Below are 18,046 nucleotides of genomic sequence, written 5' to 3' on the forward strand. Positions count from 1 at the left end.
AATATTACAATGGCCTACCTATCCCTGGATTAAAATCATTACAATGGCCTACCTATCCCTGGATTAAAATCATTACAATGGCATACCTATCCCTGGATTAAAATCATTACAATGGCCTACCTATCCCTGGATTAACATCATTACAATGGCCTACCTATCCCTGGATTAAAATCATTACAATGGCATACCTATCCCTGGATTAACATCATAACAATGGCCAACCTATCCCTGGATTAAAATCATTACAATGGCATACCTATCCCTGGATTAACATCATGACAATGGCCAACCTATCCCTGGATTAAAATCATTACAATGGCCAACCTATCCCTAGATTAAAATCATAACAATGGCCAACCTATCCCTGGAATCTGCGCAAAAGTCAGCTGCAAGTATTTTTCCACAGAATTCAGAGAAGAATGCAGGCTTCCACTGAACGATATATCAATGAAGAGATATGTGAAAAAACACCTTGAGGATTGATTCCAAACAACGTTTGCCATGTTTCGGTCGATATTATGGAGTTAATTCGGAAAAGTTTGACGTTGTAGGTGACTGAATTTTCGGTTCGTTTCGGTAGCCAAATGTGATGTACAAAACGGAGCGATTTCTCCTACACACAGAAGCTTTCAGGAAAAACTGCGCATTTGGTATGTAACTGAGAGTCTCCTCATTGAAAACATCCGAAGCTCTTCAAAGGTAAATGATTTTATTTATTTGGTTATCTGGTTTTTGTGAAAATGTTGCGTGCTAAATGCTACTCAAAATGCTAAGCTAGCTTAGCATACTCTTACACAAATTAGTCAATTGATATGGTTCAAAAGCATATTTTGAAAATCTGAGATGACAGTGTTGTTAAGAAAAGGCTAAGCTTGAGAGCAGGCACATTATTTTCATTTTATTTGCGATTTTCAGAAATCGTTAACGTTGCGTTATGCTAATGAGCCTGAGGCTTTAGTCACGATCCCGATAGGGAGTTTCAAGAGGTTTTAACATCATTACAATGGCCAACCTATCCCTGATTAACATCATTACAATGGCCTACCTATCCCTGGATTAAAATCATTACAATGGCCAACCTATCCCTGGATTAACATCATTACAATGGCTCACCTAGTCCCTGGATTAAAATCATTACAATGGCCAACCTATCCCTGGATTAAAATCAATACAATGACCAACCTATCCCTGGATTAAAATCATTACAATGGCCTACCTATCCCTGGATTAAAATCATTTCATCTAAGTGATTACAACTGCCTATTTATCCACAGAGAAAATCATTAAGGACCGCAACCACCCGAGCCACGGCCTTTTCTCCCCATTTCCATCACTCTGACGCGGGCAATATAGGAGCATCATGGACAAAAACTTCCTGCACTGTTTGGAGCCTAACAATTTCACTGTACCCTGTAATTACATCTGCGACCCTGTGCATGCGACTAATAAAACTAATATAATGATAACAATGGCCTGCCTATCCCTGAGGGAAGTCATTATTTTGCTCTTTATTATCCCTCTCTCAGCCCTGGGTGTAATCACCTCATCTCCGGCCCTGGGTGTAATCTCCTCATCTCCGGCCCTGGGTGTAATCACCTCATCTCCCGGCCCTGGATCTAAAATCCTCATCTCCGGCCCTGGATCTAAATCACCTCATCTCCGGCCCTGGGTGTAATCACCTCATCTCCGGCCCTGGGTGTAATCACCTCATCTCCGGCCCTGGATCTAAATCACCTCATCTCCGGCCCTGGATCTAAATCACCTCATCTCCGGCCCTGGATCTAAATCACCTCATCTCCGGCCCTGGGTGTAATCACCTCATCTCCGGCCCTGGGTGTAATCACCTCATCTCCGGCCCTGGATCTAAATCACCTCATCTCCGGCCCTGGGTGTAATCACCTCATCTCCGGCCCTGGGTGTAATCACCTCATCTCCGGCCCTGGGTGTAATCACCTCATCTCCGGCCCTGGGTGTAATCACCTCATCTCCGGCCCTGGGTGTAATCACCTCATCTCCGGCCCTGGGTGTATTCACCTCATCTCCGGCCCTGGGTGTATTCACCTCATCTCCGGCCCTGGGTGTAATCACCTCATCTCCGGCCCTGGGTGTAATCACCTCATCTCCGGCCCTGGGTGTAATCACCTCATCTCCGGCCCTGGGTGTAATCACCTCATCTCCAGCCCTGGGTCTAAGGGCCTAGCGTCATAATCGCCTTCTCCATTATCCTTCTCCTCATCTCCTTCTCCCACACTTAGCAAAGTGTTTTAACTACCCAGCCCTGGGTTGTGTTGATTAATCTTCAAACGGAAGAAAACATACAAAAAATGTACCAAAAATCTCCTGCCTAGTTCCAGTTCGAAAACATCATTACATAACAATATGAAATGAGATGCTCTCTTTTACATGTTGAGGACCACACTGAAATAAAGGCACACTCCCATAATGGTAAAGCTACAAGGGGGTTTCTTTTTCTGTAAAAACATGTTCAACCACTTGATGTTACAGCCAAGGGGATGGGTAGGGATCGAATTGGGACTGGGTGGACAGGTTGCATTTAAGACCTTGCCTTGTTCAGGTGTTTGATCTTGACTCCTGAGACCAGTCCGGCTGGCTCCTCCTCGATGAACTCTCCCTTCAGAGCCTTCTCCACGTCTTCCTCTTCCTTCACCATGGCCATGCGGGGGCTGCTGCACCAGTAGGACGGCTGGAGAGAAAGGGAATGGGAGAAAGAAAATAAGTGGAATGCTTCTCTTTCCTCAGCTCGTACCCTTATGGTCAGTATCAGAAAGATACCTCTATCATAGGTCTTGTAAGTCGCTCTGGATAAGAGCGTCTGCTAAATGACTTAAATGTAAATGTAAATGTAAACATTAACCTAATCAGGGATGGGCAACTCCAGTCCTCGGGGCCGGAGTCGTCACACTTTCCCCCCATCCCTAGTCAACACAACTGATGAAACTAAAAGCATTCCAAACTGAAGACCATGATTAGTTGATTATTGGAGTCAGATGTATTAGCAGGGGCTTTGGAAAACATTCAATGAGACCCAAACTAAGGTCAACGACAAAGCATCCAAAACAAAACCACCCGATACGGCTGCTAATGGGGAAGTCATTGAGTTGTTACATAACCTGTCTGCCTCTCTGCTCCTTATCAAGACACTACACCAGCGTTTCCCACACTCGATCCTCGGGACCCCAAGGGCTCCACGTTTTGGTTTTTGCCCTAACACTACACAGCCAATTCAAATGATCAAAGCTAGATGATTAGTTGACTATTTGAATCAGCTGTGTATTGTTAGGGCAAAAACAAAAACATGCACCCCTTAGGGTCCTGAGGACCGAGTTCGGGAAACCATGCACCACACACACACACCAAACTAAATCAACAAAACGGCCCTCTTGAAGGACAACAACAGCTATGACTGTAAATTAAGGTTGGGATGAGGAAGTGGGTGGGCTATTTTATGCTTAATTAAATAGCTATCCATCCCATGCTCGTTAATCAGTAAGAATATAAATGACAATAATGTAAACGACTATGGAATGGTTAACTGAGTAGGGAGGGAGTAAACACTACTGCAGTACTGCTGAACTCACAAAATGAATTTCCATGGAAATGGACAATACAAGCATTGTATTGTTGTCTAGAGTTTGTAATTTCCCTGTCTCTCTCTATCAAGCCAACGCACGCCGACTAAGACCATTGTTCATTACTGGATACTAGAGGTCAACCGATTAATCGGAATGGCCGATTAATTAGGTCCGATTTCAAGTTCACACAACAATCTGAAATCGGTCATTTTGGAGATTTTTTTTTCACACCTTTATTTCATCTTTATTTAACTTGGCAAGTCAGTTAAGAACACAGTGTTATTTTCAATGACGGCCTAGGAACTGTGGTTTAACTGCCTCGTTCAGGAGCAGAACGACAAATTTTTACCTGGTCAGCTCAGGGATTCAATCTTGCAACCTTACGGTTAACTAGTCCAACGCTCTAAACACCTGCCTCACGAGGAGCCCGCCTGTTACGCGAATGCAGTAAGAAGCCAAGGTAAGTTGCTAGCTAGCATTAAACTTAAATCTGTCATAAACACTAGTTATAACTACACATGGTTGGTGATGTTACTAGTTTATCTAGCATGTCCTGCGTTGCATATAATCGATGCAGTGCGCATTCGAGAAAAAGGACTGTCTTTGCTCCAACGTGTAACTAACCATAAACATCAATGCCTTTCTTAAAATCAATACACAGAAGTATATATTTTTAAACCTGCATATTTAGCTAAAAGAAATCCAGGGTAGCAGGCAATATTAACCAGGTGAAATTGTGTCACTTCTCTTGCGTTCATTGCACGCAGAGTCAGGGTATATGCAACAGTTTGGGCCGCCTGGCTCATTGCGAACTAATTTGCCAGAATTTTACATAATTATGACATAACATTGAAGGTTGTGCAATGTAACAGGAATATTTAGACTGATGGATGCCACACGTTGGATAAAATACGGAACAGTTCCGTATTTCACTGAAATAATAAATGTCTTGGTTTCGAGATGATAGTTTCCGGATTTGACCATATTAATGACCTAAGGCTCGTATTTCTGTGTGTTATTATGTTATAATTAAGTCTATGATTTGATAGAGCAGTCTGACTGAGCGATGGTAGGCACCAGCAGGTTCATAAGCATTCATTCAAACAGCACTTTCGTGCGTTTTGCCAGCAACCCTGCTGTTTATGATTTCAAGCCTATCAACTGCCAAGATTAGGCTGGTGTAACGATGTGAAATGGCTAGCTAGTTAGCGAGGTGAGCGCTAATAGCGTTTCAAACGTCACTTGCTCCGAGACTTGGAGTAGTTGTTCCCCTTGCTCTGCATGGGTAACGCTGCTTCGAGTGTGGCTGTTGTCGATATGTTCCTGTTTCGAGCCCAGGTAGGAGCGAGGAGAGGGACAGAAGCTATACTGTTACACTGGCAATACTAAAGTGCCTATAAGAACATCCAATAGTCAAAGGTATATGAAATCCAAATCGTATAGAGAGAAATAGTCCTACAATTCCTATAATAACCACAACCTAAAACTTCTTACCTGGGAATATTGAAGACTCATGTTAAAAGGAACCACCAGCTTTCATAGGTTCTCATGTTCTGAGCAAGGAACTGAAACGTTAGCTTTCTTACATGGCACATATTGCACTTTTACTTTCTTCTCCAACACTTTGTTTTTTCATGATTTAAACCAAATTGAACATGTTTCATTATTTATTTGAGGCTAAATTGATTTTATTGATGTATTAAGTTAAAATAAGTGTTCATTCAGTATTGTTGTAATTGTCATTATTACAAATAAATAAAATAAAAATTGTCAGATTAATCGGGAATAGACTTTTTTTGGTCCTCCAATAAATCGGTATCGGCGTTGAAAAATCATAATCGGTCGAATTCTAATGGATACCACGTCAGCAAATGAAATACATGTTTCACTTCCAGCACAGATTCAATGAAAATGTGATCATCTTAGTCTATCTTCCTGGGAGTCAATCTAAGTCCTCCTAGTCGGACATATTTAATGCTATGGATATTAAGAACATCTCCCTCTCCTCGCCTCTGCTCTAACCCTAACCCTAGTGGACCTTAAAGGATCCATCAGACATCTGTCTAACCCTAGTGGACCTTAAAGGATCCATCAGACATCTTTCTAACCCTAGTGGACCTTAAAGGATCCATCAGACATCTGTCTAACCCTAGTGGACCTTAAAGGATCCATCAGACATCTGTCTAACCCTAGTGGACCTTAAAGGATCCATCAGACATCTGTCTAACCCTACTGGACCTTAAAAGATCCATCAGACATCTGTCTAACCCTAATGCAAGGGTTCTCAAACTTTAAGGGCCTGAGGACCCCTATTGTGGTATCAAATTCATCAGGGACCCACAGTCTTCCACTGCAAAACATTTTGCTATTGTGTGTCCTAATGAACATGTTTGGGTTTCCAGTCCAGGAAACACAGCCAGTCTCACTCTCATCTGACAACATGTACTTCCTGATATTTCTTGCAAATAAACATAATTAGTCATTCTGCATTCCTCTCAGACGAGGGGTCAACAGGTAAAGCTCTAACGCTGCTAATGTGTCAAACTCATATTCCACAGAGTGCTGAGTGTCTGCAGGTTTTTACTCCTTCTTTGAACTTGAACAGTACATCTCCACGTTTGTTTAGGGCTTTTTTTAACCTGCATACACTCAGCTCTCCAAGAAATGAGTTGGACACCCCTGCTCTAATAGATTTCTCTCCCCCTGGGAACACTGACTTCATGGACACACACACACACACACACCTTATCTCCCCACCCACCACCCAGACCCAACCTACACCCACTCCTACGTACCAGTAGGAAGAAGTAGCAGGGCAGAGGGACTCCGTACTCCCCTGGGAACACAGCCTCCACGTACCAGGCCACCAGGCCATAGAGCAGGGCATCCAGCAGCAGCAGCCCCAGCACCTGGGCCAGGGAGAAGTCATCGTCCACCGTCACCGACTCAAACAGGTTACACCACTGGATCCCCGTGCCTGAGGGAAGGGGGGATGGACGGGAGGAGAGAGAGGGAGTAAAGTTGGGTAGAGACATTTGAAATATATTGTGTATAGATTGTGAAGACTCACAATTGGAGTGTTGGTATTTAAACACAACATTGGTATGAGGGCATTGGTGGGAGTGTGTGTGGTCTCTGTGTGCGTCTCTGTGTGAGTCTCATGAGAACATGGCTCACCTTTGCCCTCAAACATGCCTAGTAGCTGCGCTCCCATGGCCATGGCCACATTGGAGATGAGGCAGGCAGACACCTTCTGGGCGTGGCTAAGCAGGTCGTAGCGAGGCCATAGGAACACGTACGGCAGGTAGGACAGGAAGTAGATGAAGCCGCCCGCCGCCGCTCCCACATTGGCTGGAGAGGGAGAGAGACGGAGTGTGTTTGAGAAAGATTATAGCAGTCAGACTGCAAAGAAACACTGATCTACAAATCCCCTTGGATCCCAAATAACTTGTCATTAGTGATTTTGTAGATGGCCTTGCTCAAACTGATCTCCTTAAACACGCTGAGAGGGAAAGGTCTGGAGGGGGGAAAACAGTTGTCACAACGTGGCCCTTTGGGGTGTATATCGTGGATCCCCCCCTCTCGCTCTCCCACCACAAGTTATGACTTTATGAAAGGTCAGAAATTCCTGGCAGAGATTCTCTCCCTGGCCATGCAGAAAGAGGGGGGAAATAAAGAGCTTCTCTTGGTTCAACTCCTATTCCCAAAAATTGGAGGATTAAACAATATTTATATTTTTGTGGGAATGGTCCGTGGGTATTTAAAGAACAATCCTGTCATAGTTGTTTTATTTTGTGACATTAGGAAGGATGGTAGCACAGAATAATGGTAGTTTTGGAAGTGTACGTTTCTCAGTTATTCATTTTCTACCTGAATGTTGCGTACAATATATGATTGAATATGAAACTATTTGTGAGAAGACGCAATGTCAATTTGGCCTTCTAAACGAGATACTTGTTTAGGTAACAAATCAAAATCAAATCAAGTTTATTTAGAAAGCCCTTCTTACATCAGCTGATATCTCAAAGTGCTGTATAGAAACCCAGCCTAAAACCCCAAACAGCAAGCAATGCAGGTGTAGAAGCACGGTGGCTAGGAAAAACTCCCTCGAAAGAAACCTAGAGAGGAACCAGGCTCTGAGGGGTGGCCAGGATGAGATTATAACAGAACATGGCCAAGATGTTAAAATGTTCATAGATGACCAGCAGGGTCAAATAATAATAATCACAGTAGTTGTCGAGGGTGCAACAAGTCAGCACCTCAGGAGTAAATGTCAGTTGGCTTTTTATAGCCAATCATTCAGAATGTCTCTACCGCTCCTGCTGTCTCTAGAGAGTTGAAAACAGCAGGTCTGGGAGAGGTAACACGTCCGGTGAACAGGTCAGGATTCCATAGCCGCAAGCAGAACAGTTGAACAGTTGAGTTATAAAGTTAACTAGTCAGTGGCCACACCCCAGTGAGCCCAGACATTGCATCAGGCGTCATAGAACCGCCCCTTTTCCCACAGAGTATAAAACCCACTTCCTACAAAATATGTTTTTTTATTTTTTTTATTTAACCTTTATTTAACCAGGCAAGTCAGTTAAGAACAGTGTTTTATAAAGCAACTGTCACTGTGTTGTTGTTGACTGGTCAGCTCCTACAGAATCTTCAGACAGGACAGTAAAGGAAGAGAGAAATGGGTGGAGAAATAGAGGAGAGAAAACAGAGGAGATGCATTGTGCAAGAGAAATACCGCAACACGTTCCTCTTTCTCCCCATTCTTCCTGTGAAATGACTAGGGCCCTGTGAATTGCGGCTGACAATGTGCTGCTTTAGGCCTGAATGGAGCTTACGTACATAGAAACTACTAAGTTTCTATTATCTGTTCCTTTGGAGAACGAGAGAGAGAGAGAGATGACGTTCCTTTAGGAGAACAATAAAAAGAGGGCAGATGAGTGTGTGCAGCTCAACCCATGTGAACACATACAAAGAGCGCAGAGAGAGAGCGACCGGGGGAGAGAGAGAGAGAGCGACCGGGAGAGAGAGAGAGAGAGCGACCGGGAGAGAGAGAGAGAGCGCCGGCCGAGAGAGATCATAAGAGCGCCGAGAGAGAGAGAGAGAGAGAGAGAGAGAGAGAGAGAGAGAGAGAGAGAGAGAGAGAGAGAGAGAGAGAGAGAGAGAGAGCACGAGAGCGCAGAGAGAGAGCGCATCGAGAGAGAGCGCATCGAGAGAGAGCGCATCGAGGGAGAGCGCATCGAGGGAGAGCGCATCGAGAGAGAGCGCATCGAGAGAGAGCGCATCGAGAGAGAGCGCATCGAGAGAGAGCGCATCGAGAGAGAGAGAGAGAGAGAGAGAGAGAGAGCGAACGAGAGCGCGAGAGAGAGAGAGAGAGAGAGAGAGAGAGCGCGTCGGAAGAGAGAGCGCCGAGAGAGAGAGAGAGAGAGAGAGAGAGAGCGCTGCGAAGAGAGAGCGCGCCGAGAGAGATCGCGAAGAGAGCGCGCCGAGAGAGATCGCGAGAGAGATCGGTGAGAAGAGGAGAAAGATCACATCTAATCTGAAAGGATGGACGAGGTTAAGGCAGTATTCAGCCTCTGTTCACCAATCAACTCCTTTCATCTCTATCGGTAATTACATAGAAGACAACTCTGGGCCAGGAAGAGGTAGTTAGAACAGGGGACTCATTGGTCCTGTGTGTGCAATGCCTGAGTCGAAGATTAATCTTAAAATAGTTATTCTGTGCCTGTCTGTTGAACAAGAGATAGGCTATCTGTATTTGCTATTCCTTCAACCTGCATTCCTTTCAGACGAGCACACATTGAGAGAGAGAGAGACAGAGAGAGAGAGAGAGAGGGGGAGGGAGAGAGAAAGAACACAAGAAACATTACTCAGAATATTCCACCTGCTTTCCCTCCAAGAGACATTAATAATTCAGTCCCCAGAGAGGCCAGGTGCTACCTGACAGCAGGAGAGGGAGAACGAGTGAGGAGAGGTAGAGAGAGAAGAGGATGAGCTACTCTACCTTTTCCTGAGAAATGGGGAGTGGTAAAACAATAGAAATAAAGGCGATAGAGAGCGTGAGAGACATTTTACTCAGATTACACAGACCCACAAAGAATTTGTAAACAAATCCAATGTTGATAATCTCCCATGTTGATCTTGTGAAATTCCAGTGTGCCATCACAGCAGCAAGATTTGTGACCTGTTGCCACAAGGGCAACCAGGGTAGAACAAAACACCATTGTAAATACAACCCATATTTATGTTGATTTATTTTCCCTTTTGTACTTTAACCGTTTGCACCTCACTACAACACTGTATATAGACATGACATTTCATACAAAACTATTATTTTGAAACTTTTGTAAGTGTAATGTTTACAGTAAATGCTTTATTGTTTATAATCTATTTCACTTTCTTTGGTAATGCAAGCATATGGTTCCCATGCCAATAAAGCCCCTTAAAAACTGAAATTGAATTGAGAGAGCGAGACAGGGAGAAATAAAGACAAAGGAAGAAATGCCTCATCTCTAAACACAAGACACTAAAAACCTGACTCCACAGCCCTCCATCCACATCAGCCCCTGATCCAGTCCCCAGTGGACCCCAACATTCAGGCATGGCTGATTCCTCCATTACTACCAGCAAGAAGCAAAAAGCAATGAAGAAATTATGTTTCAGTTTGCTTCCTGAATTTAAATGAAGCCCCCTTTGCAGAGTCACGCCAAGGAGCCCGTCAATGGGAATACCCACTCACCTAACTCTGCAGTTCAGATCTGAATGTGAGTACCCACTCACCTAACGCTGCAGGAGGTCAGAGTTTCAGGCAGCGGAAGGCCACCTGGAGAGGGGTCCTGTTGCGACTAGGGGCCAGGCACAGCTGAGGCCAGCTAAAAGCCCTTTCTCGCCCTACTCTAATAATGACATCATACTGTATGTCACACACCCAACCAATAATGTAAAAAAGAAGAATCAGGAGAAAATATACCATTCACACCGTAATCAGACGCAATTTCAATGTTTTAATTTTCTAAGCTTTCAGCTACTCTTTTACAAGCCAAAGCCTGACAGAAATTGTATGGCTGCTGGGAGTAAATAACAGCTTGTCTGATTACACCAGAGTCCAAATTGGTCTTGAACACAATTGCAGATCATTTTAATCTCCATCTGCACTCTTTTGTTGAGGAACGATTTGGAGAAATTGGACTGGACTTTTTTGTTCGAAAAGATATGAAAGTATAGAAGAAAGAAATTGTGAAAGAGAAATGATAGAAGAAAGAAATTGTGAAAGAGAAATGATAAAGGACTATCAAGCATAATCAACTGAAGGCCATTTAATAATCACCATTACCTTTTGTGTGAGGGTATGATATTAGCAATAACCAAATGCGTGAGATTGGCTGTGTGTGATTGGCTGTGCTTTAATCCTTGGTCATGTTCAGTCGGCACAAACCAAGAAAACCTTCCGAAACTGAGTGAAATGAGGAGGTACCCTCTGAACTTGAAGCTTAATAGCTCAACACCCAGGATGTGTAGAACTGGAAATGTAATGTATCATATAGCATCAATCGCCTTCGATTAGAACATAAACAATTGATTATTCTAAACCTCCCAAGCATGTGTATTGGCTGCTAAACATAAACGTGTAGACATACAGGTTTTTCACCAAATCTCCTCTCCCTTTGTTCCAGTTTGTCACGTCAAGTGACTGTTTAATTATTCCATGAGGCTGAATAGACATTTGATTGCCCATTTTCCAGGCTCCAATGACTGATGGAGCTGGTTTACTGCTGTTCACTCAGAGGAAAGACACGAAACAACCTCAGGAGAGTCAAATAATATGATCTACACTACATTTACGGTTGAAGTCGGAAGTTTACATACACCTTAGACAAATACATTTAAACTCAGTTTCACAATTCCTGACATTTAATCCTAGTAGAAATTCCCTGTTTTAGGTCAGTTAGGATCAACACAATATTTTAAGAATGTGAAATGTCAGAATAATAGTAGAGAGAATGATTTCAGCTTTTATTTCTTTCATCACATTCCCAGTGGGTCAGAAGTTCACATACACTCAATTAGTATTTGGTAGCATTGACTTTAAATGGTTTAATTTGGGTCAAACGTTTTGGGTAGCCTTCCACAAGCTTCCCATACTAACAATTTTGGCCCATTCCTCCTGACAGAGCTGGTGTAACTGAGTCAGGTATGTAGGCCTCCTTGCTCGCACATGCTTTTTCAGCTCTGCCCACAAATTTTCTATGGGATTGGGGTCAGGGCTTTGTGATGGCCACTCCACTACCTTGACTTTGTTGTCCTTAAGCCATTTTGCCACAACTTTGGAAGTATGCTTGGGGTCATTGTCCATTTGAAAGACACATTTGTTTTAACTTCCTGACTAATGTCTTGAGATGTTGCTTCCATATATCCACATAATTTTCCTACCTCATGATGCCATCTATTTTGTGAAGTGCACAGTCCCTCCTGCAGCAAAGCACCCCCACAACATGATGCTGCTACCCCCGTGCCGCGGTAGGAATGGTGCTCTTCTACTTGCAAGCTTCCCCCTTTTTCCTCCAAATATAACGATGGTCATTATGGCCAAACAGTTCTATTTTTGTTTCATCAGACCAGAGGACATCTGCAAAAGTACGATCATTGTCCCCATGTGCAGTTGCAAACCTTAGTCTGGCTTTTTTATGGCGGTTTTGGAGCAGTGGCTTCTTCCTTGCCGAGTGGCCTTTCAGGTTGTCGATATTTTACTGTGGATATAGATACTTTTGTACCCGTTTCCTCCAGCATCTTCACAAGGTCCTTTGCTGTTGTTCTGGGACTGATTTGCACATTTCGCACCAAATTACGTTACTCTCTAGGAGACAGAACGCATCTCCTTCCTGAGCGGTATGACGCCTGTCTGGTCCCATGGTGTTTATACTTACGTACTATTGTTTGTACAGATGAACGTGGTACCTTCAGGCATTTGGAAATTGCTCCAAAGGATGAACCAGACTTGGAGGTCTACAAGTATTTTTCTTGGCTGATTTCTTTTGATTTTCCCATGATGTCAAGCAAAGAGGCACGGAGTTTGAAGGTATGCCTTGAAATACATCCACAGGTACACCTCGAATTGACTCAAATTATGTAAATTAGCCTAACAGAAGCTTCTAAAGCATGACATCATTTTCTGGAATTTTCCAAGCTGTTTAAAGGCACAGTCAACTTAGTGTATGTAAACTTCTGATCCACTGGAATTGTGATGCAGTGAATTTCAAGTGAAATAATCTTTATGTAAACAATTGTTCAAAAATTACTTGTCATGCACAAAGTAGATGTCCTAACCGACTTGCCAAAACTATAGTTTGTTAACAAGAAATGTGAGGAGTGGGTGAAAAACACACTTAAGGTTGGAGTCTTTAAAACGTATGTAAACTTCCAACTTCAACTGTAACAGAACATACTATACACAATGGAGCATCTCTCAGATAGCACAGGATGGCTGAGATTTTAGAAAACCATGAATAAACAGACAGATGGAAGGTCAGACAGACATTTTGAGACACACACAAACAAACCTCTTGAAACACACACACACACCTCTTGAGAAGAAGGCACTGATCATGAAGCTGAAGTTGATGGTTGCCACGGCAAAGACAAGCAGGAAGACAAAGACCAGGGTGGGGTCACTATAGGTCAACACAGCTCCATTAGGGCTCACCTAGAAAGGGCCAGGACAGGAAAGAACATCATTATCATCATGAATACTAAACACACTGAATGAAAAATAATTCCCCTCCTCAAAGCAATAGAAAGAAAAGACTAGTTAAGTGTTTTGTTTGTGTTTTATAACATAACCGTTAGGTAAAGTGCAAACTCACCTTGATGCAGAAGAGCAGCGTGACGAAGAACATGGAGATGGCGAGGAAGAGGAAGAACATGAGGAACCAGGCCGTCCAGTGCAGCCAGTTACTGAGGCCCATCATCCGCATGTACTCCTGTAGAGAGTAAGTAGAGTGAGATGGACCGTTTGTTTGACTGACAGGTAATCACTCCACCTCACCCACCTTGAGCTTCCTCTCCTTCTCCTGCACCACGGCCCTCACGATGTTCAGAGAGGTATAGGTGAGGCTCAGCACCAGGAGGAGGGGCAGCTGGTTCTGGATGGCCAGGATGAACACATCGTACATGAACGGCGGGAAGGGGAATCGGCGGAGGACCACCCGGGTGTGGGAGAGGAGCCAGGCTGCTCCTGTGCTGTTATAGGAACGCATGATTGCCTGGTTGACCGCATGCTGCACTGCCAGGAAGCCCTCGCGGAAATAACCTACGGAGAGGAATCGGGTTATGTTAGAATAACGACATCCCAATTCTCACAATGTGGGCCCTTGTGCACTCCCCCCATGGATCAGCACAAACATGTGCTACAGCCTAGGGGAGGTTCTTTAATAAGTCTCCTGACAATGTTAGTCTGTGAAACCCAAGTCATGTTTTCCTGTTTGCTTATGGCGGAATACAGCTCATTCAGTTCAGCGTTAGTGCCAGCATCAGTCTGTGGTGGTATGTAAACAGCTACAAAGAATAAAGATGAAAACTCTCAGGCGAACAATAGCTCGAGACTTCCTTAGATATCATGCACCGGCTGTTGTTTACAAAAATACATAGACCGCCGCCCCTCGTCTTACCAGACGCCTATGTTCTATCCTGCCGGTACATCGTATAACCAGCCAGCTGTATGATAATATTGTCGTCATTCAGCCACAACTCCGTGAAGCATAAGATGTTACAGTTTTTGGTAGTTGGCAGTTTAATCTTCCCCGTAACTCTGCGATTTTATTCTCCAAAGATTGCACGTTTGCGAGCAGAGTGAAGTGGGTGTTTCTTCAATAGCCTACAAATTCTCAGATGGCAGCAAGACCGTCGGCCCTAATTCTACGCCTCCTCTTCACGCAGATCACGGGGATCGGGCCTGTTCCCGAGGAAGCAGTATAGTCTTTACGTCAGGATCGTCAGAGTCATGAAAGGAGAAAAAGGATTCTGCTAGTCCGTGGTGAGTAATCACAGTCCTGTGGTCTAGAAGTTATTTTCGGTCATAAGAGACGGTAGCGGCAACACTATGTACAAAATAAGTAAAACAATGTGTTACAAACAACGCATATGAACAACAAACAAAAAAAATTATCGGCTGGGGCCACTTAAAACATCTGCCTGCATTCTCCAGCGCCATCTTACTAGGGCCCATTCTCGGCGTCTATACCTTGGGCCCATTGTTTTTCCTGTTCATGTCATACTGTATACTGGTGGGGAAAAACAACTGGTTCTAAGTATGACACTCTTCCATTACCATGGAGATAAACAGGAAATGAGGACTCATTCTGACCTTTTTACCAGATCATTCCTTAACCCCACCATTTTAACATATGCTGATCTGAAAATGTTGACAACAGCTACTCACTGAATAATCTGAACTGATGAAGGGATAGACAGCTGAAAGAGGCAGGAGGTAGGCCTCAGTAATGATGAACACTTTTACATTTTAATCCATATTTAAAAATTCATGAATTCTGACTTAAACTCTTTGTGGTTATTGTCAAGTAGACTGGAATGGTTTCCTCTAGGCGAGCCTTGGGCCATATTCATTAGGCACCAATTATTTTTTTAACACTGAAACATTTTCGTATATGTTTTCCATTGTGTGCTTTAATAAATATGACCCTGATATCTCCCATTGGAGACACATTAACACAGCCACTTAATTTGAGATCAAAGGTATGGCTCAGTAGAGAACACCAGAACGCCAGTTCTCCTCTGTTCTCGTCACTCGTTCATCATCTCTTCCTCTTTTGAGAGTCAGAATATTGACATAGCTTCAAAGAGGAAGGAGGAAGGGAATCAAAAGGGCAGGGTCTAAGATGGAGGATCTGGAGCCATGAGCAAAGAGATGGGGCAAATCTCAACAACATCCTATTCTCAATTTAATACACAACTTGTTACGCAACCACAGCCACCACCACCATCGTTTCTGGATATATTTTGGAAAATATTAAAAATATCTGAGCCGTCACCATTTATCAGAGAGAAAAGTGAATATATATGGATGGACAAAAAAAGACAAAAAAAGTTTCCTGATGATGAAGGCAAAGCTGTGAAAAATACCATTTGGGTTAGAAAGGTAGTGTGACAAGGGGGTATCACTAGATTACAGGGCTCAGCCAAACACTGTTGCCCTGTGACACAGAGCAAGGGTTGCCGTGGGAACGTAGCGGGAGCAAGGAGGAAAGGTTATCTTTCAAGGGGCTGTGCAAATAGCTAAAGCTCTCCCATCGAGTGTGTGATATGTGAACACGAGATAATGACAGTGCACCTGACTGTGGCAGTTGGTTAAACCCTCCTGTGAAGGAGTACAGGTTTACATGTTATATTGTATTTGCCACTTAGGGGTCACTTTCATGCAAAGTAGAGTTGTGTTTAATAACAATAAAAAAAGTGTTTGTCATGCTTCAGACTAGAGGTCGACCAATTAATCGGAATGGCCGATTATTTAGGGCCAATTTCATAACAATTGGAAATCAATATTTTTGGGCGCCGATTTTGTATTTTTACATAAACATTTAATCTTTATTTAACTAGGCAAGTCAGTTAAGAACACATTCTTATGTTCAATGACGGACTAGGAACGGTGGGTTAACTGCCTCGTTCAGGGGCAGAAAGACAGATTTTCACCTTGTCAGCTCGGGGGATCCAATCTTGCAACCTTACAGTTAACTAGTCCAAAGCAATAACGACCTGCCTCTCTCTCGTTGCACTCCACAAGGAGACTGCCAGTTACGCAAATGCAGTAGGCCAAGGTAAGTTGCTAGCTAGCATTAAACTTATCTTATAACAAACAATCAATCAATCATAATCACTAGTTAACTACACATGGTTGATGATATTACCAGATATTGTCTAGCGTGTCCTTTGTTGCATATAATCTGACTGAGCATACAAGCATACAAGTATCTGACTGAGCGGTGGTAGGCAGAAGCAGGCGCGTAAACATTCATCCAAACAGCACTTTAGTGCGTTTTGCCAGCAGCTCTTCGTTGTGCGTCAAGCATTGCGCTGTTTATGACTTCAAGCCTATCAACTCCCGAGATGAGGCTGGTGTGACCAAAGTGAAATGGCTGGCTAGTTAGCGCGCGCTAATAGCATTTCAAACTTCACTCGCTCTGAGCCTTGGGGTGGTTGTTTACCTTGCTCTGCATGGGTAACGCTGCTTCGATGTGGTGGCTGTTGTCATTGTGTTGCTGGTTTGAGCCCAGGGAGGAGCGAGGAGTGGGACGGAAGCTATACTGTTACACTGGCAATACTAAAGTGCCTATAAGAACATCCAATAGTCAAAGGTTAATGAAATACAAATGGTATAGAGTGAAATAGTCCTATAATAACTACAACCTAAAACTTCTTACCTGGGAATATTGAAGACTCATGTTAAAAGGAACCACCAGCTTTCATATGTTCTCATGTTCTGAGCAAGGAACTGAAACGTTAGCTTTCTTACATGGCACATATTGCACTTTTACTTTCTTCTCCAACACTTTGTTTGATTGAACATGTTTCATTATCTACTTGAGCCTAAATTGATTTTATTGATGTATTAAGTTAAAATAAGTGTTAATTCAGTATTGTTGTAATTGTCATTATTACAAATACGTTTTTATATTTTAAATGTATGTATTTATTAAATCGACGATTAAAATCGGTACTGGCTTTTTTTGGTCTCAATAATCGGTATCGGTGTTGAAAAATCATAATCGGTCGACCTCTACTTCAGACAGCTACGGTCTCTCCACACACACAAACTCCTTCCTCTCATATCTGGCTCTGATCCACTGTTCCCGAAGGAGCCTGCAGAAACACTTGGTGTTTGTTTACTTTATTTACTGTGTTTATGCTTGAAAATATTCACTGTCAATAATGTCTGATTAACCAACATGGATGACAGATCAGGGTGGTGTTCATTAGGGCACATAAATGAATATGTTTCGCAATGGAACACAAAAGGAGTATTTCTTATTGGACCAGTCCAGATAGTTACTCCGGTTTCAGTCCATTTGGTGCCTAATGAACACAACCTGGGTTCTCATCCAGTGAGTGTATAATGGTGTACTTACCTTTTAAATATTATAAATATTATATTGCTCCCTCTGCCCTGTCAAATAATCAGGATTGTCAAGGCAAAATATATTTATTACAGAAATGATTGGAATGGACGGTCACCCATAAAAATACTTTGATACCCTTCTCTCCAATTCCTTCTGACCCGCTCCGAATGTATCATTCCCATTTCACGTCTTCCCCCGCCCTCACCACCCTTGTCTTTCAACACTTTCCCTCACTCTCTCTCTCTCTCTCTCTCTCTCTTCGCTCTGTCTGTCTTATCAGTAATCTGTCTTAACATGTACACAGGCAATATGAACAGGCAAACACAAACA

At 43.2% G+C, this 18,046-nt stretch overlaps 1 protein-coding gene across 1 annotated transcript in view; it reads right to left on the reverse strand.

The window, feature by feature from the left end:
• Positions 1-2,156: 2,156 nt before the first annotated feature.
• The window catches only part of abca3b (ATP-binding cassette, sub-family A (ABC1), member 3b), a 46,853-nt gene continuing 30,963 nt past the window's right edge, over positions 2,157-18,046 (reverse strand). The window contains exons 6-11 of the mRNA XM_064987068.1: positions 13,637-13,896; positions 13,451-13,567; positions 13,170-13,290; positions 6,771-6,944; positions 6,389-6,570; positions 2,157-2,704 (exon numbers count right to left, since the gene is read on the reverse strand). Coding sequence (XP_064843140.1) covers positions 2,555-2,704; positions 6,389-6,570; positions 6,771-6,944; positions 13,170-13,290; positions 13,451-13,567; positions 13,637-13,896 — 1,004 coding nt within the window. The 3' untranslated portion in view covers positions 2,157-2,554. The remainder of the gene's footprint in view (positions 2,705-6,388; positions 6,571-6,770; positions 6,945-13,169; positions 13,291-13,450; positions 13,568-13,636; positions 13,897-18,046) is intronic.

Source organism: Oncorhynchus masou, chromosome 14 (assembly GCF_036934945.1).
Source record: "Oncorhynchus masou masou isolate Uvic2021 chromosome 14, UVic_Omas_1.1, whole genome shotgun sequence".
NCBI classification, from domain to species: Eukaryota; Metazoa; Chordata; class Actinopteri; order Salmoniformes; family Salmonidae; genus Oncorhynchus; species Oncorhynchus masou.